The 17,968-nt window shown below is 32.2% G+C and overlaps 1 protein-coding gene across 4 annotated transcripts in view; it reads right to left on the reverse strand.

The window, feature by feature from the left end:
- Col24a1 (collagen type XXIV alpha 1 chain) overlaps positions 1-17,968 on the reverse strand; it is a 313,236-nt gene that overhangs the window by 167,553 nt on the left and 127,715 nt on the right. For all 4 annotated transcript variants that reach the window (XM_021255434.2, XM_004841343.4, XM_021255435.2 and 1 more), the window contains exons 22-25: positions 17,550-17,603; positions 16,300-16,344; positions 8,159-8,212; positions 4,642-4,686 (exon numbers count right to left, since the gene is read on the reverse strand). In XM_021255434.2, coding sequence (XP_021111093.1) covers positions 4,642-4,686; positions 8,159-8,212; positions 16,300-16,344; positions 17,550-17,603 — 198 coding nt within the window. The remainder of the gene's footprint in view (positions 1-4,641; positions 4,687-8,158; positions 8,213-16,299; positions 16,345-17,549; positions 17,604-17,968) is intronic.

Below are 17,968 nucleotides of genomic sequence, written 5' to 3' on the forward strand. Positions count from 1 at the left end.
ATGCCTTGGAAGTGGATATAGAAATCTTGAATTTGAAATCCAGATCTGTGGCTTGCTAGCTGTAAGAATTTGGACATTATATAACTTCAATAAATTTCAGCCTCCTCATTTATAGAATGAGAATAAGAACACTTATTTTACCAAGGTCAGCTCACAATTAAGTGAAAGGGTAGGTTTTCAATAAATAGATTTTTTAATTTTTATTTCCCTTTCTGATTTCATAACCTCTTTTTGATTTTGAATAAACTATTATAATCCAGCTTGGAATCAACCATCAGAAGTTTTTTGATTATACAGATTTTATAATGAAAATAGCTTTTAGGATTATCTGTGACCTTTCTTCATGTTTCTATCTGTTCAACAGTCATTTAGCATACCATTTAGCATAGCATTCCAAGTGAGAGGAAGTAAAACAGGGAGGATATGGTGTATTACTCAAGAAATCTTGCTAAATAGGCAAGTTAAGGAATGAATGAGGTAAAATCAAATAAGTTGGTTTATATTTGAAGAGATAAATCAGTGTAGTCAGACTACAAGTGAGCAGAAATGTAGCAACCAAAACTTAATGTAATCATTGACACTTTGTGAAAAAATTCATTTTATATTTAAAATAACAGGCTATTCAAGGATCCAAGTGATCACTGTTGACTGTTTCCCAAAGACAAATTCAGTTTCCTGTTATAGGAAAATGTCCGTATGGTTTTCAATAGCATTAACAATAAAGAAAACATAGTAAAGATCATTATGGCACTCAGAGAAAGCATTGAAGTCATTGTCTCTAAAATAGCTAGTCTAATTTTATTTGCTCCAGTTTCAGAAATATATAATGAAAGTAGAAAAGTGCTAGAGAAAAGAAGCCAAATTAATAAACAAGAGGGAGAATAGAAATATTAAAACTCTTATAAAAATGTCATGGATTATCAACATTGAAATTATCCTTGGATATCATATACAACAGAATATTCCTGAGAAATAAATAGTTTAGTTATCAAAGGCCTATTATATCCTGGGTACTGACTAGAACCCTTTCTTTCTTTGCAGTCAACATGCATCTCATTTATCACTTCAAACAAATCTATGTGAAATATGTCTATATTTCTTTATTGCCATTGTCATTATCCTCTCTTATTTATACTATTTTAATAGCATTCTAATCTATGGTCTTCTACTTCTGCTCCTCTCAACCATGTTCCAACTTCGAATCCCCTGGGACTAGAATAATCATAAAATATAAATGACATCATGGAAGTGGCTTATTTAGGATACTTAGCAATTTTTCATTGACTTTAGGATCAAGTAATAAATAATGACCCAGAATTATTGGCTCCTGCCTCCCCACTAGTAACACTTCAATTGGCTTTTCCCATTGTTCACCACGGTCTTCAAGCTGGCTTATTTTTAGTTCCTCAAAATACCTAAATTCTTTCAAGCTTACAGTGTCACACTTACGGTATTACTTATAGGACTGTCACATGTAACAGTACCTTGCTCTACCACAGTAGCAGCTACTGTGATCAAGTGTTTACTCTGTGACTGGCACTGTGCTAAGTGCTTTATGCGCATTATCATGTTTAATAAGAAATTCCACGGTTTTTTCATCCTTTTCCTGCTGGAAAAAGAAATATTTGGAGATCTTAAGTAATGTCCATAGAGGAAAGTAAGTGGGAAAGGTGAGAAATATGTTTTACTGTATATTCCTGGAAGGTTCTTCCTCCACACTCCTCACCAACTCATACTATTTTTTATGGTTGTGACTCATATGTCGTTTTCTCAAAACAGCCTTTTATCCTCTCCTGATCTAAATTTGACATTTTGTCATAGCCCTTTATGTTTTTCCTTTATAGAATGTATAACTTTACATATTTCTTTATGTGATTATTTACTATCAACTCCCAATGGAGTACAAGTTTCATGAAGAGGATCATATGTTCAAAATGTGACCAGTACAATCAGTAAATATCTACTGAATACATGACTAATGATATTCATCAATGTTCTAATGATGAAATTTGGAGTCACTCTATAAAAGAGCCTATTTGAGCATTAGAAATTTTATTAAAATATTCTCCCCCCCCCAAAAAAATATTCTTCCCCATGTTGAACCAATAGCTCTTCTCTTATAATGTCTGTACTGGTTCTAATTCTGGTCTCAGCCTATACTGAAAAAAGCATATTCTTTTTTTCTTTATAGATTTTCAAATAAGCTTATCCTAGACAGTTTAAGACATAGAATTATTAATTACAATGCTATAATTATATATTTACTCATAAAAAGTGGAATGCTGGAATGAAAGAGATAAGAGGGCACTTTTGAAATTAGAGACCCCTTTAGGGCATACTTACACAAACCAATTCTTTGTATAAGAAAATTACTGTAAGATGTAAACAGACATAATACATAGATGACACTACTATTCTTGGCAGGCTGTATGAAAAATTTGGTTCTAATTACTATAAATCCAGAAAAAACATGGAGGGGGTCCAGTTAAGGCAATTAAATGATCATACGGAAGATTAAGTAGGAGCTAATTACAAGATTGACATCATGAAATGCAATCATATCTTTTCATCTTTCCCTCTTCCTCTTATGGTTCTAGAGATTGAAACCAGGGTCTTTGCATCTCCAGCTCTTTCTTCATTTTTTAATTTTGAGACAGGGTTGTGCTAAGTCACTAAGCTGCCCAGGATGGTCTTGGAATTTGATCTTCCTACTTCAGCTTTCCAGAGTGCTGGGATTAGAGGCCTGTGCACCATGTCTGGCTTTAAAAATTCTCTTCTTGACAAAACTCTGGACTAGATGAACTATAAGATTTGAAAATGAATGAGACAATATAAAAGCCAGGAATTATAGAAAGCCCCAAATATTCTTTAGGAATTTTATATTTTTAAATTTTACTCAACATAAACAATAATTGAAAAATAAAACCCTTTATCTTGCATTCTTAGAAAGAATCTCAAAGTAAGAAAAATCCTTTTGTTCAATAACTTGTCTAATACTTAAATTATCTCTACAATATCTAGACTGACTGGTTGTTCAACAAATATTAACACATTTCAGCATGGTATAATGTAGAGATTTGGATTTTCAATTTGAAACTCTGGGTTTATAACTCAGCCCAGCAATTTACTAGTAACTTCGAAGTGGTTACTTCTTGTGTGCTTGATTCTCATTTTAAAGGCTGGAATAACAAAATGTATTTTTTAAAACTGAGAATTAAATGAAATACCATAATATAAAATATTACAACATCAGCTGATGCCTGAAACATGAAAAATGATCAATAAATGTTATTTCCCCTCCAGTAACAAAAGTCTAGACAGTCCGTTTCTTCTTTGGACAACAATAGCAATGTGTTCTTATACTATGTGCAAGTAGTCCAGCATGATTAGGTAACACTTAATGGCTTAATATATAAGATGTCATTTGAAGAAAAGAAGTTGTTCACTGGCATTTTAACTTTGGATACTGACTCTAATTTATAAATGTATTTACTAAGCAATGTGACAATTACAAATTCCAGGATTTAATTTCTGAGTGACCTTAGAGAAAATGTAAGTTACAATCATGTTTGATGAGAAGCTTTGAATAATCTGATATAAATACTTGATTGAAATCTCTTTCTTCAGCAAAAACAGGAACAAAAAGTCTACCTCCTAGTGACCCAGGAATTACTGCGAGTAGCAACGATCTTTTGAGACTAACCAAACCTCTATTTTTATTAATAATCAATGGAAAAAAATAAGAATGCCAGAACATTTTAATTAGAAAACAAAGATTAATAATTGTTTAATTACCTAAACTTATAATTTTGTAGAAAATTTTACCTATTTAAGACATAAGATAGGGTATTGTGAATTTGCTCATTGACGTTATTGAATTGTATCTCTTGCTTTGTGACAATTAAGCTAGTACATTATAAATAAATTTACTTGTGTTAATCTACCACTCTATACATATTATGTGAGTTTATTTGTTAAGAGAACATTTTAACTGGATTTTCTCATTGTCGAAAATGAATTTATTTTATTTTATTGATTTTTTTTTGGTACCGGGGATCAAACGGGTCCTTGCACTTGCGCAGCAGGCGGTGAAACCACTGAGCTAAATCCCCGGCCGAAAATGAAATTATTTTAGACCTGAATCAAATATAGCATATATAACAAGCCTTGTACTTGCACAATCAAGGAAATTTAAGCAACATAAACTACATTTGATGAAAGAAACTACTTTCCAGTTAATTACCTCTTCATTTACCCCAACCTTTTAAATCTTAAGAAAAATTATCTTCAAACTATAAAATAGTTTGATTTATAAGACATTTAGTAATGAAAACTGTTCAGGTCAAATTTATATTGAAGTTGTCAGAACTAAAATTGAATACTAAATATTAGAAACAAGAATGCTCCTGAGATCACAAATGTAATGTATGTTGAATGAAAATATAATTGGGTTTTCCTCATTCCTCTTAAATATACTAGGCTCTATATAGAAACCTTACAAATGAGTTTAAATTTGTAGTGAATAAAATTTATTCTAATTCTTGCTAACATGATTATAGCCAACAGATCATAGTTAACATGATTCTAAAAATACTTACAGATGATTTAAAAAGCAAAAATAAGAGCATAAAATAAACTTACTATTTCACCAAATTTCCCAATATTTCCTTGATCTCCTACTTCTCCCTGTTAACATAGAACAAGGAATTCCAAAAATGATTATTTTTTCAACAAAATTACTCATATCAATGCTTCTATTTTCATTTTTATGTAATTATCTAGTCCTAACCTAGAAAAAAGTAAAGGTTATCTCAGTTATTCAATACTCTGTCAGAGTATTTCTATGAAATTTGGCCCTCCTACATTTTCATTTAAATGATAATAACATATTTTCTTAAATTGCATTCTCTTATTCATCACTTTTATTCACTTTAAAGACACTTTTATAAATAACATTTAAAAAATAAAATATTTATTTCATTTGTACTCTCTAAAAAGATAGAATGGCAGGCACTGTGAAAGATATTAAGAATAAAAATAAAGCCCTTAAAAAAATAAATCCCTTGCTCACAGGGATGCTCTGTTTGCTCAAAAGAAGAGCAAACATGTCCCAGGTAAGTACTAAAAGAAGACACGGGGCAAGCACCCTGTGAGCAGAAGTAGCTAGCATAGGCATCTCTGGAGAAGTAATAGGTCTGAAAACCAAAAGCTTTTCACAACTCATTTGGTGTTGGACTTGACCTAATATAATTTTTTTTTGTATCAATACCCAATCTAACCCAAGAGAAGCCATTTATAATCCTGATTAATCTGAACACTTTCAATCCCTGCAAAAATATTAATGTATCTGACTATGGTATGCCATCCTACCATCTGTTGGTGGTGTTTTGTAAAATACACTGTATTACTTTTCAAACACTCAAGTATTAATGACTTCAAGTAATGAATTATGTAATAATATATGAGTTGGGTTTTGATAAATAGGAAATACTTGTAGTAGTGATAAGAAAAAGCCATTTATAGTGGTGGGAAATGGCCTATGCAAAGATATACATTAATGAAAGATAGATTAAGTTCAGGGTAGCATATACAGTGAATGTGACAGGAATGTACAGTTAGTTTACAGAAATAGAAGATTAAACCATCAATTTATTCCTAAAAGGTAATATAATGTGTTATTGAGCAGTAAGTTGTTAAAATACTGAATAACATCATAGCCAATAATGACATATGGTTCTGAGTATGAACTGGTTTGAATTGAAATGTAAGGGTAAAAATTACATCATACTTCAAACCCTTTCTGCAAGAAAAGAAAACAAAGCATCTCATTAATAATTTAATATTGACTACATAGTGAAAGAATATTTTTATTCCTTGGATTAAATATGAGGTATGATCAAAATATATGGCAAATGTATGTTTAAATCTTAAAAATTTATTATAGTAAAAGACTGCTTCCTCTAAATATTCCCCCTTGCTTCAAACACACTTATCTCATTGCTCTTGCCACTTTCTAAAGCAGTTCTTAGAAGTCTTCTGTCATGAGTGTGTATATTGTGTTGTGACTGCCTTGTGAATCATTTCAAAATGTTTACCTGTCATGGTCATTTTGACTTTGGGGAAGAGCCAGGAGTCACAATGTACCAGATCCAGTGAGATAGGTGGATGAAGACACACTATAATATTTTTTTTGGCTTAAATTCTTTTATTGGTACATTTTAGGTATACAATATGTTTACATTTATCATTGGATACTTGTACCTGTACATGATGTGTCTTGGTTGTTATTTTTTCCCATTCCCTGTGCTCCCTTCACCCACTCCACCCTATAATATTTTTATTTGATAGAAATTGCTATATATGTTTTGAACCAATTCGAGACACTGAGGCAGCCATGAAAAGATACAAAAGAGGGTTTCCAGAACTACTTCAGAAAGTGGCAAAAACAGAATAAGTATATTGGAAGTGAGGAGGAGTATTTTGAGAAGGATTAATAAAAATGTGTCTTTCCTTGTTTAAACATTTATTGTATTTTTTGGTCACATTTTATATTATTAAAATAAATTTTACCTGTTTCTTTTTACTTTTCAATGTGGCTTAAATCTGTGGTTCACATTATATTTCTATTGTATAATACTGATTTTAAACACTTGAAATCTAATATTCATCATGAGTAATCACTTTTGAAATAAAGTTTCAAAGTTTACACATATTTTCTGTTCAATTTCTATATGTATGTAGATAAATACTAAAGAGTAAAGCATTGCAATAGGTTTCAATAGCTAGTTTTTGACAGCTCATTAGACAGCTTCTATAGAAAATTTAATGGTGGGATAATACATAGATTATTGATTTTCTATTATTATTATTTCTTCATTACCCATAAATTACCCCTTCCAAAAAAGGAGAGGAACCTTTTGTGTTATTTAGTCTTAGAGGAGGTTTGTGTTAATGGGAAAAAAGCAGAAGTTACTTGCAGATTACTTGCATTCCTGCTTTAGTTTTCAGAGAGGTTGAAGCTAAGAAGTAACTTGTCTTTGAGGATGAGGAGAGAGACAAATACTTCCTCAAAAAACTAATCACATCTGACAAGTTTACTCACTATCAATAATAAATATATTTTCTGACAAAAAAACCCCCAAAACTAATCACATCCTCTGGTGTCTTGTTGGTGCTTGAGATGCTTTTTTTAAGTTATATGGAAAAATGTTTAAGTGCTTTTTAAATTTTGTTTTGGTTGAGTTCTACTGTATTTGAATATTATTGTAGTTTTTTCCCCTTGTATTATTCTTTGGTTTTAATTTCTGTATGTGTGTGTGTTTGATAATAAAGTTAATTTTTTAAAAAGAATTTCCTACATTTCCTGGGTAGCCAAAAGTTACCTAGGTTCTACTTTGATTCTAAGAGAGGAGGCAGGATTTTGATATTGACTGAGATTTAGTTTCTTGACAGTTTGACTGAATGGCAATTCACAGTTGGATTTTCCAGTACTATTTGGCAGTACAATAATGAATCCTAGTAAAGGAGATTTTTATTAAGCCTTCTACTTATGAATTTTGTACTTCTATTTTCGGGAGTCTTTGTATATAACTGGAGAAAGATTTAAGTGCACATATTCCTTGAGTGTGATTTCAGTCACAGGCAGAAATGCTGATACATTAAAAACACACTTTTGCTTATATTTCTTCATTGACCTCAAAAGGTATTGTTTAGTCCTTCCTTAGATTTCAGCATCATAGAAATGATGAGCTTACTATAAAAAATTCAGCAATAATGCTGTGACTCAATTTTTGGTTGAATATTCAATTTGCAAAAGTTAGCCATTCTTATAACCTAGTTTCTTTCAGTCCTTTGTGATGATTAAACTGAATGAATTACATTGTATTTGTTAGATCTGACCAGTGGAACAGATAAAATCCAAAGTTATGTTTTGTTGCTCTGTATTTACCCTACAAATCTTTTCTAATATTTCTTCATTAAATAGCATATTAATAAAAATATAAAAACAGCTTCTCAATTGCTCTTGAAACCATTTTTAACATCTTTCTAGTTCCTTGTAAGTTGACATGTGTTCATTTCATATTTGTATAAAATTCATAATTTTGTCTTTTTGAAAATTATACTTTAAAACTATTAATAATAAAGGTAGGTTCTTTACCTTTAAGCCTTCTGGTCCTGGTTCACCCGCATACCCTTTTTGACCTGGTTTTCCCTAGAATATAAAAGGAGGAAAAAATAGATATATTTGGTTATTCTGATTTCTGAAAGTTTCTAAGTTTATGAAATATAAACCATTCTTATAAAATGAAATATTTCAGAATTATTTGATAAATATATTTTATCATAATCACTACCTATTCATTTTACAAATACTTGACTGTCTCCTTCAGGTCATACACAGTTCTAGATTCTGAGGGTTGAGAGAGCATTAAACATATCTGCCCTCATAGAGCTTGTATTTTAGTATGGATGATAAAAATTTTTTTTTAAAATGTGAGCATTTGTGTGTGTGTGTGTGTGTGTGTGTGTGTGTGTATCAAGAACAACAAATTAAGGAGGAAAGAGAGATATAAAGTGCTGTAGGAGTTTTGTTGAAAGTTTTTATAAGATTTCCAGGTAAGAAGAACTCACTGAATAACATGGCACTTGAGGAAAGACTTAAAGAAAAGGAAGTTATGTGGATTTCTGAAGGAACAGAATTTCAGGCAAAGGAAGACCATATTCAAAGTTACTTTAACAGCAATGCACATGGAATATTGCTGCAACCATGAGACATCACTATAGCTGAAACAGAAATAAGATAGCAGAAAATGAGTAAGAAGATTAAGTCAAAGAAGGAAATAGGTGAATGGAAAGCCAGGTCATGCAGGGTCTTGTAAATTACAGTAAGGACTTTGGCTTTTACTTGGAGTGAGTCAGGAAGTCTTACGTGAGCAATGAGAGCAAAAGTGATGCGATACATATTTTAACAGCATCACTTTGGTCCAAGAGCAAAAGCAGGGAGTCCAACAAGTCTAATATAGTGATCCAAGTAAGAGATAATTGCAGCATAGATAGGTCATGGTGGTAGCAGAGGAGGCTGTGGGAAAGTCAAGATTCTAAGTGTAGTTTGAATATAGAGCTTTCAGGGACTACTGGTGCATTATGTGTGAAATATGGGAGAAAAAGAGGAGTCAAGAATGAACTTAGAAATTTTAACCTGAGTAACTATACAAATGAAATGAAGGAGGCTGTGAGGACAGGTTTGGGACCAAATTACAAGCTAAGTTTTGGACATTTTATTTAGATGTGCTTGTTAGTCATCAAAGTGGAGGGATCTTACAGTAGTTATACAGGTCCACAGGTCAAGGGTAGAAAGTTCTGATCAGAAGGTACGGTTTTGGAAATCACCAGTATCTTGATGGTATTTGAAGTCATAAGACTATATGAACTTGTCTAGGTAGTGTGTATAGACAGAAAAATGTCTGTCCAGAAAACCTTGGGACATTCCAGAATCTGAGGAAATGAGAAAAATATGAAATTTGATGCCAAAGAGTTAGGAAGAAAATCATTCAAGTAAAGAAAATGTTTCCAGGAATACAGTGTTTTTTAAAAAGTTCTGAGGAATATGATTATTGAGTAATATGAAGATTATGAGGTTGAGAAATAACCATTGGATTGAGCAACATGGAGGCTGCTGATTAACCTTATAATATCATTTGTGTTGTAATGGTAGGGACAAAATTGATTTATATAGATGGAAAGAGGAGAAAACTGGAAACCATATACACTGTATATAGGTAATACTTTTGAGGAGTTTCACTGAAAAAGGATGGAGAGAACTGTGGTAATACTTAGAGAAGTGGAATCAAAAGGCTTTATTTTGTTTTTAGGGTAGAAGAAATAACATCAGGTCTACATGTTAACAGAAATGATCCAGTAGAGGAAAATAATTAAGATGCAAGGGGTAAAAGAATTGCTGGGTCGATGTTCTTGAATAAGCAAGAGTACAGTGTATGTCGTCAACAAGTGGAAATCTGACCTCAGTCATCAATAGAGGCTGTTCATTCACAAAACAGAAATTAGAGTAAATGCGCATAGGCAGAGGGAGGCAAATAGGTGTACTGGTAGAAAATTGTGAATTTTTTTCTGATTTATCTTCCCAAGAAAGTAGGGAGCAAAGTAAAGACTAACAATGAAGATGTGAAATAAGTGAATAGAGTTTGAGGATAAGAGAAGGTATGAAACAATAATTTAGAAAAGAAAAGGAACTAACATAAATTAGTAGTATAAATGAAACAAATTAGCATATAATAAAATATTTTTGAAACAACAGAATAAGTAATTTGAGGAAGTATTTAAACTTCTCCATTTATTTATCTTCTATTTTGCTCTTTATTTGTGTACATATATTCTGTACATAAGAGAAACTATGTGATATTTAAGCTTGTGTGTCTGACTTACTTTATTTAACATTATGTTTTCTAGATGCATCCATTTACCTATGAATGCCTCAAGTTTATCTTTCTTTATGGCAGCATAGTACTCCATTGTGTATAAATACATTTTCTTTTCTTATTTTTCCCCATTAAGTTTATTGGTACATTTTAGATATAAAATACATTTACATTCATCATTGGGATCTTGTACCATTACATGAGTCTCTTGGTTCTTATTTTTTTCCCCCTTCCCTTGCCGCCCTCCCTTCACCCCCTCTACCACTCCCCACTTGCAAAGATCCTGTTTCCAGTTTTTCCCTTTCTCATATATTTTTTCCCCTTTCCTCTCCCCTGCCACCTCCCCCGCCCCCCAGACCTTTTCTTCATGTTACACAATACCAATTACCCATTTTTAAAATTAAAATGTCAAGATCTAGGACACCTTACCACAGATTTTACAGAATTTAAAAGGATATAGAAAGCATATTTCAAAAACCTGTTTTGAAATAAATTTGACAACTTCTAAGAAGTACCTAGGAAGACAAATTAATGAAACTACCTCTGGAAGAAATATAAAATTTGAATAGCACCTATTAAAGAAAGTATATTCCTAGCTTGAAAACCTATCTATATGATAACAATAGGCTCATAAACATTTTAACTGATAAATTATATCAAACATTTAAAGCAGGAAAAAGAAGGAACATTTCTCCCCTCATTTTAGGAACTCAACATTGTGCTAATCCTAAAACTGGATAAAGATAATAGAAGAAAAAAGTATGAACATAGATAAAATTTGTTTAACAAAACAAACTATTAGAAGTCAGATCTGGCAGGATGTAGAAAGTGGTTTTGTTATAGGGATGGCAGTGTAGGTTCAGCCTTAGAAGATCCACCCCTAAAAGTCATCATTTTAACAGAAGAAAAGAAAAAGCCATATGATCCTGTCACTAGTTGGAGAAAAAGTATTGGACTAAATTCCACAGCTGTTCATGGTAAAAGCTATCAGGAGACTAGAAGTAGAACAGAACCTTCTCAACAGATTAAAGAGATATACTCCTTACTTCCAGCGAGAATGCCTTATATGAATGGAGAAGATACAATGCTTTCTCCTTAAGGTGGGGAACAAGGGCAGATATGCTTACTCTTTACCTGTCCATTAAACTTTGAAACCTAGGCCCAAACAAACTAGTCTGGTAATAAAATGACACAATTAGGATAGGATTGGCAAGGTGAAAGCAAAATCTTTATATGTAGATGAAATGATCATCTACAGAGAAAATACTAAGAAATCTCTAGGAGTGCCTAGAACTTGTATTTGAATTTTGCAGGATTAGAAAACACAAGGTATATATAAAAATTCAGGTCTGTGTATACTTGCTATAAGTGAAGAATTGGATATTGAAATTCAAAAGTTATGTAGGAGTACAAAGGACCTAGAAAAGTTTAAAAAAAACCCATAAAAAACAGTGTTGAAAGATGTTTAGTACCTAATTTTAAGACTTCTTCTAAAGGTACAGTAATCAACGCAGTGTTGGTGTAAGGAAAGACATATAGATCATTGGAATAAAACAGAGAATCTAGAAATAGAACCACACATATATGGTCCAGTGAGTTTTGAAAGATTATTTAACATTAGCATTTTATAGAATATAAACTCAACCCTTTATTTCCATACATAAAAATAACTTGAAGGGATCTATGAACTAAATATGAAAGCCTAAAAGTATAAAACTTTAAGAAGAAATTATAAGGGAAAATGTTTTTGAATTTAGGGTAGGCAAGAACTACCTAGGATACAAAAAACATGATGTATAAAAGAAAAAATATTGATAAATGAGATTCCATCAAAATTTAGAACTTTAAATGACATCATTAAAATGAAAAGTAGTCCTTAAACAGACCATATTTACAATACATATAACCTATGACCAGAATATATAAAGAACTCTTACAACTCATCAATAGATGACCTAATTAAAAAGTAGACACAAGAAAATGATAAATAGCCAGTACAGCACAAGGAAAGTGTGCAACACTAGAATCAGAAAAATATTAATCAGTACAATAACAAGATTGAATTATACACTCATTAGGGAGATGAAGTTAAAAGCTTTAAAAGCCTTGTCATGACTTTTTCTTTTTGTTGGGTTCTCCCCCTTTGTGTTTAATTTGTCACGCCCAATGGATTCATTCTGCTGGGCTTCCTGGGTTTGTGATCCTCATTGTTTTTTCCTAGGGTATTGTCTAAAATTTTTTGGAGTGCTGGTTTGTTATTCATGAAGTTCCTGAGGTGCTCTTTATCATGAAAATATCTTATTTCTCCATCAATTTTGAAAGATAGTTTTGCAGGGTACAACAATGTGGGTTGGAGGCCGTTTTCCTTTAGGGCTTGAAATACATCACTCCAAGCTCTTCTTGCCTTGAGGGTTTGCATTGAGAAGTCTGCTGTGATTCTGATGGGCTTTCCTTTGTATGTGATTTGTTTCTTTTCTCTAAGTGGTTGTAGAATTTTGTTCTTCTGTTGGATTTCTGGAATCCTATTATATGTATATGTGTAGATTTTTTTTGATCAAGGCTAGCTGGAGTCCTGTATGCCTCATTTATCTGTATGTCAAGTTCTTTTCCCCTGCTTGGGAAGTTTTCTGCTATCACTTCTGTGAACAGATTTTTACATCATCTGCACTCTCTCCTCTTTCTTCATTGACTCCAATCAGTCTTATGTTATTCTTCTTTGCATCGTCTAGCAGCTGCTGGATTGCTTTCTCATGTTCCTTTATAATTTTAAAGCAATTTTTCTTTTCCTCCTCACTAATTGCAATCTTATCTTCTATATCTGAAATTCTATCCTCACATTGGTTCATTCTGCTGCACAGACTTTTGATAGTTTTTAATCTCCTGGAAATCTGTTTGCATCTGTTTTATGGATTCCATTTGTTTCCTATGTTGGGATTCCATCATGTTCCTCAGATCCTCTATTTTTTTATCTGTGTCCTCTCTAGATTTATTAATCATGTCTTGCACTATCTTTCCTGTTATTTGAGTAATTATTTCTGATTTCATTTTTCCCAGTTCCTCTTTTTTTTGCCAGTTCAGAGAGTCCAGGTGCTTGAGTATCAAATTGTTCCATCTCATTTCCCTCTGGGGTTGCTGTAGGTGATTTGGAAGTCTGTTTTTGAGGCTTGTTTATGGTGTCTTCTCATTTCCATGGGGAGGGGGCGTGCTTCTGGTGCCCGTGCAGCTCACCTTCTCTGCCCTAGGAGCGTGGAATGGTGGCAGGGGAGCTTCCTTCCGGGGGCTGGAACTGGCTCACCTTCTCTGCCCTAGGAGCGTGGAATGGTGGCAGGGGAACTTCCTTCTGGGTGCTGGCACTGGCTCACCTTCTCTACCCTAGGAGCGTGGAATGGTGGCCTACATTTTCCTTACCCATGTAAGAATCTTATCTCTTGTACTCTGAGTGACTACTTTGAATGTAATGATACATAGTGTAATAATTATTGCTATTTTCCTGTTACTTTGTTATGAAATTTTGTTTTATTTCTTCATAAAATGAAAAGAAAACTATTTTGGCATACTTTGAAAAAATAATAAAAAGAAACAAGTAGTTTAAAAAGTAAAGGAATAAGTGGGCAGGAAAACAGAATTCAGAATGTAATCAAAGTGATAATTATAATGTTTTAAGCAAGATGAAGAGGGACATGGCATGATGCAGGAGATAGGAAATAATGGCAAACAATAGGATCAATGCACTGAAATTCCTACTGGGGCTGTGAGAGACAAAATATTAGAAAGAAAGAAGATGGTGGTTAGGGAGAAGTTTGTAATTGAAAATGAAGAGAAGTTGCTGCTACTTGTAACGACAAGCAATGGATATGATCATAGCTGTGAGTAGCTGAAGAGAGTGGAAGATGCTACCTCTGGAGGTGAGGGAGTCAATATCCTGGATATTGGGTGCATTAATCTACAGTACATAGTTTCTAATATCAAATAACTAATAATATTATATATGTTCCATTAGATAGATCACTGGACCTAAGCAATGTGTGTAAAAAATTCAAATTTACAAAGAGTAAAATGGCGAAGGAAAAAGTGAAATAGAACACTGATTTATAGAATCTACTAGTCATTATACATTTGCATTTTAATACTGAGGTTAATTTTAAAATATTCTCATGCCCCGCCCCCAAATGAAGTAAAATAAAACTATCTTTTGGCCCTCATTCTGTTTTGACAATATGTAAAAAATTTAGCAATGTAAAGTTACATTCAGGACTTCCAGCTAAGAAGTCGTTCTAATTTTTGTCTCTGCTTTGCTTAAAATGATCTAATGGTTTCTACAAAGCACAAAACAGAGCAAAGAAAAGAAAATCATCCTATTATTTTGAAATATCAATTGCTTTTTAATTAATTGAAGATACACAGTAGAATATGAAACCCAGTAAAGAATCTAAATTACTAAAGTTCTCTATGATAATTTCAAAAGAATTTTCAGGAAGCCAATCCACTTTAATTTACATAAGTGGGGATGGCATCAGTGAGAATATTCATTTCATCTTTAATAATGTAATATTCATTTAAGCCTTTTAGCATATGACAAGTAGTTAAATATTATATCTACATTATGAAAAAAATCATCAGAATCTGGTATCAGTCTATTTATGCTTTCTTAGAAATGAAGCCATTCAGAACATCCTAATGGAGTATGTAATACATTGTGGTCCTATTTAGATTCTTTCACATTAGATTTATTTTTAATGTCATGCTTAAGCATGGATATTGAAACCTTACTTACTTTCACATCAAAAAAGTGGGGACAATATCTGCGAGATTAAGATTGATTCTTGCGATATTCTTAAAGCAATACTAGGCCCCAAATTGATCTTCAACCAGTAGTAGTGAAATAATATTAATAACAGTAAGAATAAGCTGGGGATTCAGCTCAGTGGCACCACGTTTGCCTTGCAAGTGCAAGGTCCTGAGCTTGATCCCCAGTACGGGGGTGGGGGGTGGGGTCGGGAATTGAGCCTGAGTAGGCAAGAGACAAATATGGTTCTCTTGTTTTCAGGGAAGTAAATTTTAAATAAGATAAATTTTACTGGGCTTAAAGAACAGTTTTTTGTTTTATGATTTTCCTTCTAAAATATGTCTTTTTTTCAGTGGTATGGTAGAAATAGATGTGATAGTAAGGTAAAGGTACAAAAGAAATAATTACTGTCTCTTTAAATGTAAACAATTTTTTGGGGGGGGCACCGGGGATTGAACTCAGGTCCTCCTGCTTGCGAGGCAGGTGACAGAACCACTGAGCTAAAGCCCCAGCCCTGTAAACAATTTTTAAAGAACCTATAATTTATGATGTTCTCAAGGCAAGAGAATGACACATATTTTATGTGAGTCTAATGTCTCTTAAAAGAAATACAACATAAATATCTTACCTCAATGATAATGTAGACTTTGATCATATAGGCCAAAAATGTTTAAACTCACTAAAAATACTTCAAACAATAGTTTATATATAACAAGATAGTACTATCTGATAAAAAGTAGCTCTTTCTAATTTTGTTGACACACTGAAAACAGAAGCTTCCAGGATATTACTAAAATGGACAAGAATTTGCTTCCAATTACCTTTTGTGTAACTTAAAAATAATTTGCACAAATACTAAGACTACTGAAGAGCCAAGTAAATATATAGCTAGGTATAATATAATTCAGAATATTCCTAGAAAACTTTCTGTTCCTGGCTTACTTTATTTGAGGGATTTTGTGAAAATAGTTTGTTTTAATTTTTTGTCCTTTGCTATAAATTTTTGTTATTAAAAATATCTGCAAAAAAGCTGTTTTCAAAAGAAGCATTTGTAGAAATTATTTATATGATACCTACTCTTGGCCCCAATTCTCCAAAGGGTCCAATTGGTCCTTCTTCTCCCTTAAAAAATCAAAACATATTATAGCTTAAAATGAGTACTTAAAAATTTAAACCCTTATTTTTTATTCTGAATTCTGAAGCTATTTCTGAGATGTGATGAAAATAATACTGTGATTTTCTTGTATTTCAGAAATGTATCATGCTATACTTTTTAATATTTTCTGTTCTTATCCTAACATCTACCTAAAGAGAGGCATGTGCTATTGGTACAAGTTGTATTCAGAAAACTGGGAGTGGAGAAAAAGAAAAGCAATTAGGATATCAAAAAATCAGGATTAGGAATTACTGTGATCATTAATTAAGGATAATCTTTACTGTACTGGATTCACAGAAACTCAACCAAGTTCATAACAAATGGAAATCAACACACATTGGTACATTGAAAAATTACATATACAAAATGTGCTCATTCTCTGTACATTTCGATACTTCATTCACTCAGCACATAGTTTTTTGAGTCATAGTGCTGTCTTAAACTTGAGAGAGACAAAGGTATGTTAAATCCTATCCAAGTAGCATTTATTGTCTAACTCTAGTGCTTATTTTTGATATTTAAAGGCCCAATATTCTTAGGGTCAAATCAGCTACAATGTATAAACATATATGAAGCATAAAAATACAGTGTATTCTTTTAACAATCAAAATCTGAATGGATGGATAGAGACTGAAGATGAACATAGGGAAACATAAGGAATTCCTAGTCATTATTCTCTAAGAGAATAAATAATAATTGTTTATATCTTATCTACATAAATATTTACTAAATTATATTGCTTTATTTACCTTATAATAAATAATAATCCTAGCCAATGTTACTACATCTTAAAATATCTGGACATCATATTTATTTTATAAACAAAAAATTTTGCTCAAATTACAATTCAATTAAAATATAATTTACTGGGTCACAAACAGTAATTATAAATTCTAGTTCATATGCATGAAATTCTAGGTTCAGATTCTTCAATATGCCATTGGAGAACACTGACATAAATCAGTTAATGAACTCAGAACACTGTAAAGTAATTCAGTTTCATTCCATAATTGTCAATATATAATGGTAACTTGAAATCTGTCATGACAAAAAATAGTCAACACTGAGGCAGTGTTCTCTATAAGTGAAAAATACAGTTCCACAAAAAAATAAATAAAAAAAGAAGGTGTGAATTTAACAATCATGGAATGGATATTCATTTCCTCCATACCTGAGTTCCTTTGAGACCAGGAGGCCCAGGAGGCCCTCTAGTTCCAAGAAGTCCCTATTAAAATAATATAAACACACAAAATAAGTTATATATATTAACATTTTGATCAATCAGCATTAATCTGGAGATGGGCAATTCTATTTAGTACCATTCATTAAGAGGTTATCAAAATGAGAAGGGAAGGTAGATGAGCAGAAGCTATAAGACAGCATCTAAAAAACTGGAAAACAAATTTTCTTTAAACAGTGTGTTAAGATTCAAATAACAGGTTAAGAAGGTACAAAAATAGGTTATTTTTCAATTTCCAAATACCTTCTCAGGCAAACTTTTTCTAAATTTAAAGAATTGAAACTGATTTTCTGACAATAAATATATATATCATATGTCCACAAAGTCTGAAAACAGATGGAGGGGAATAT

This window comes from Heterocephalus glaber, unplaced genomic scaffold (genome assembly GCF_053883595.1).
Source record: "Heterocephalus glaber isolate CG9 unplaced genomic scaffold, H.glaber_assembly_v1.0 deba00001442, whole genome shotgun sequence".
NCBI lineage: Eukaryota > Metazoa > Chordata > Mammalia > Rodentia > Bathyergidae > Heterocephalus > Heterocephalus glaber.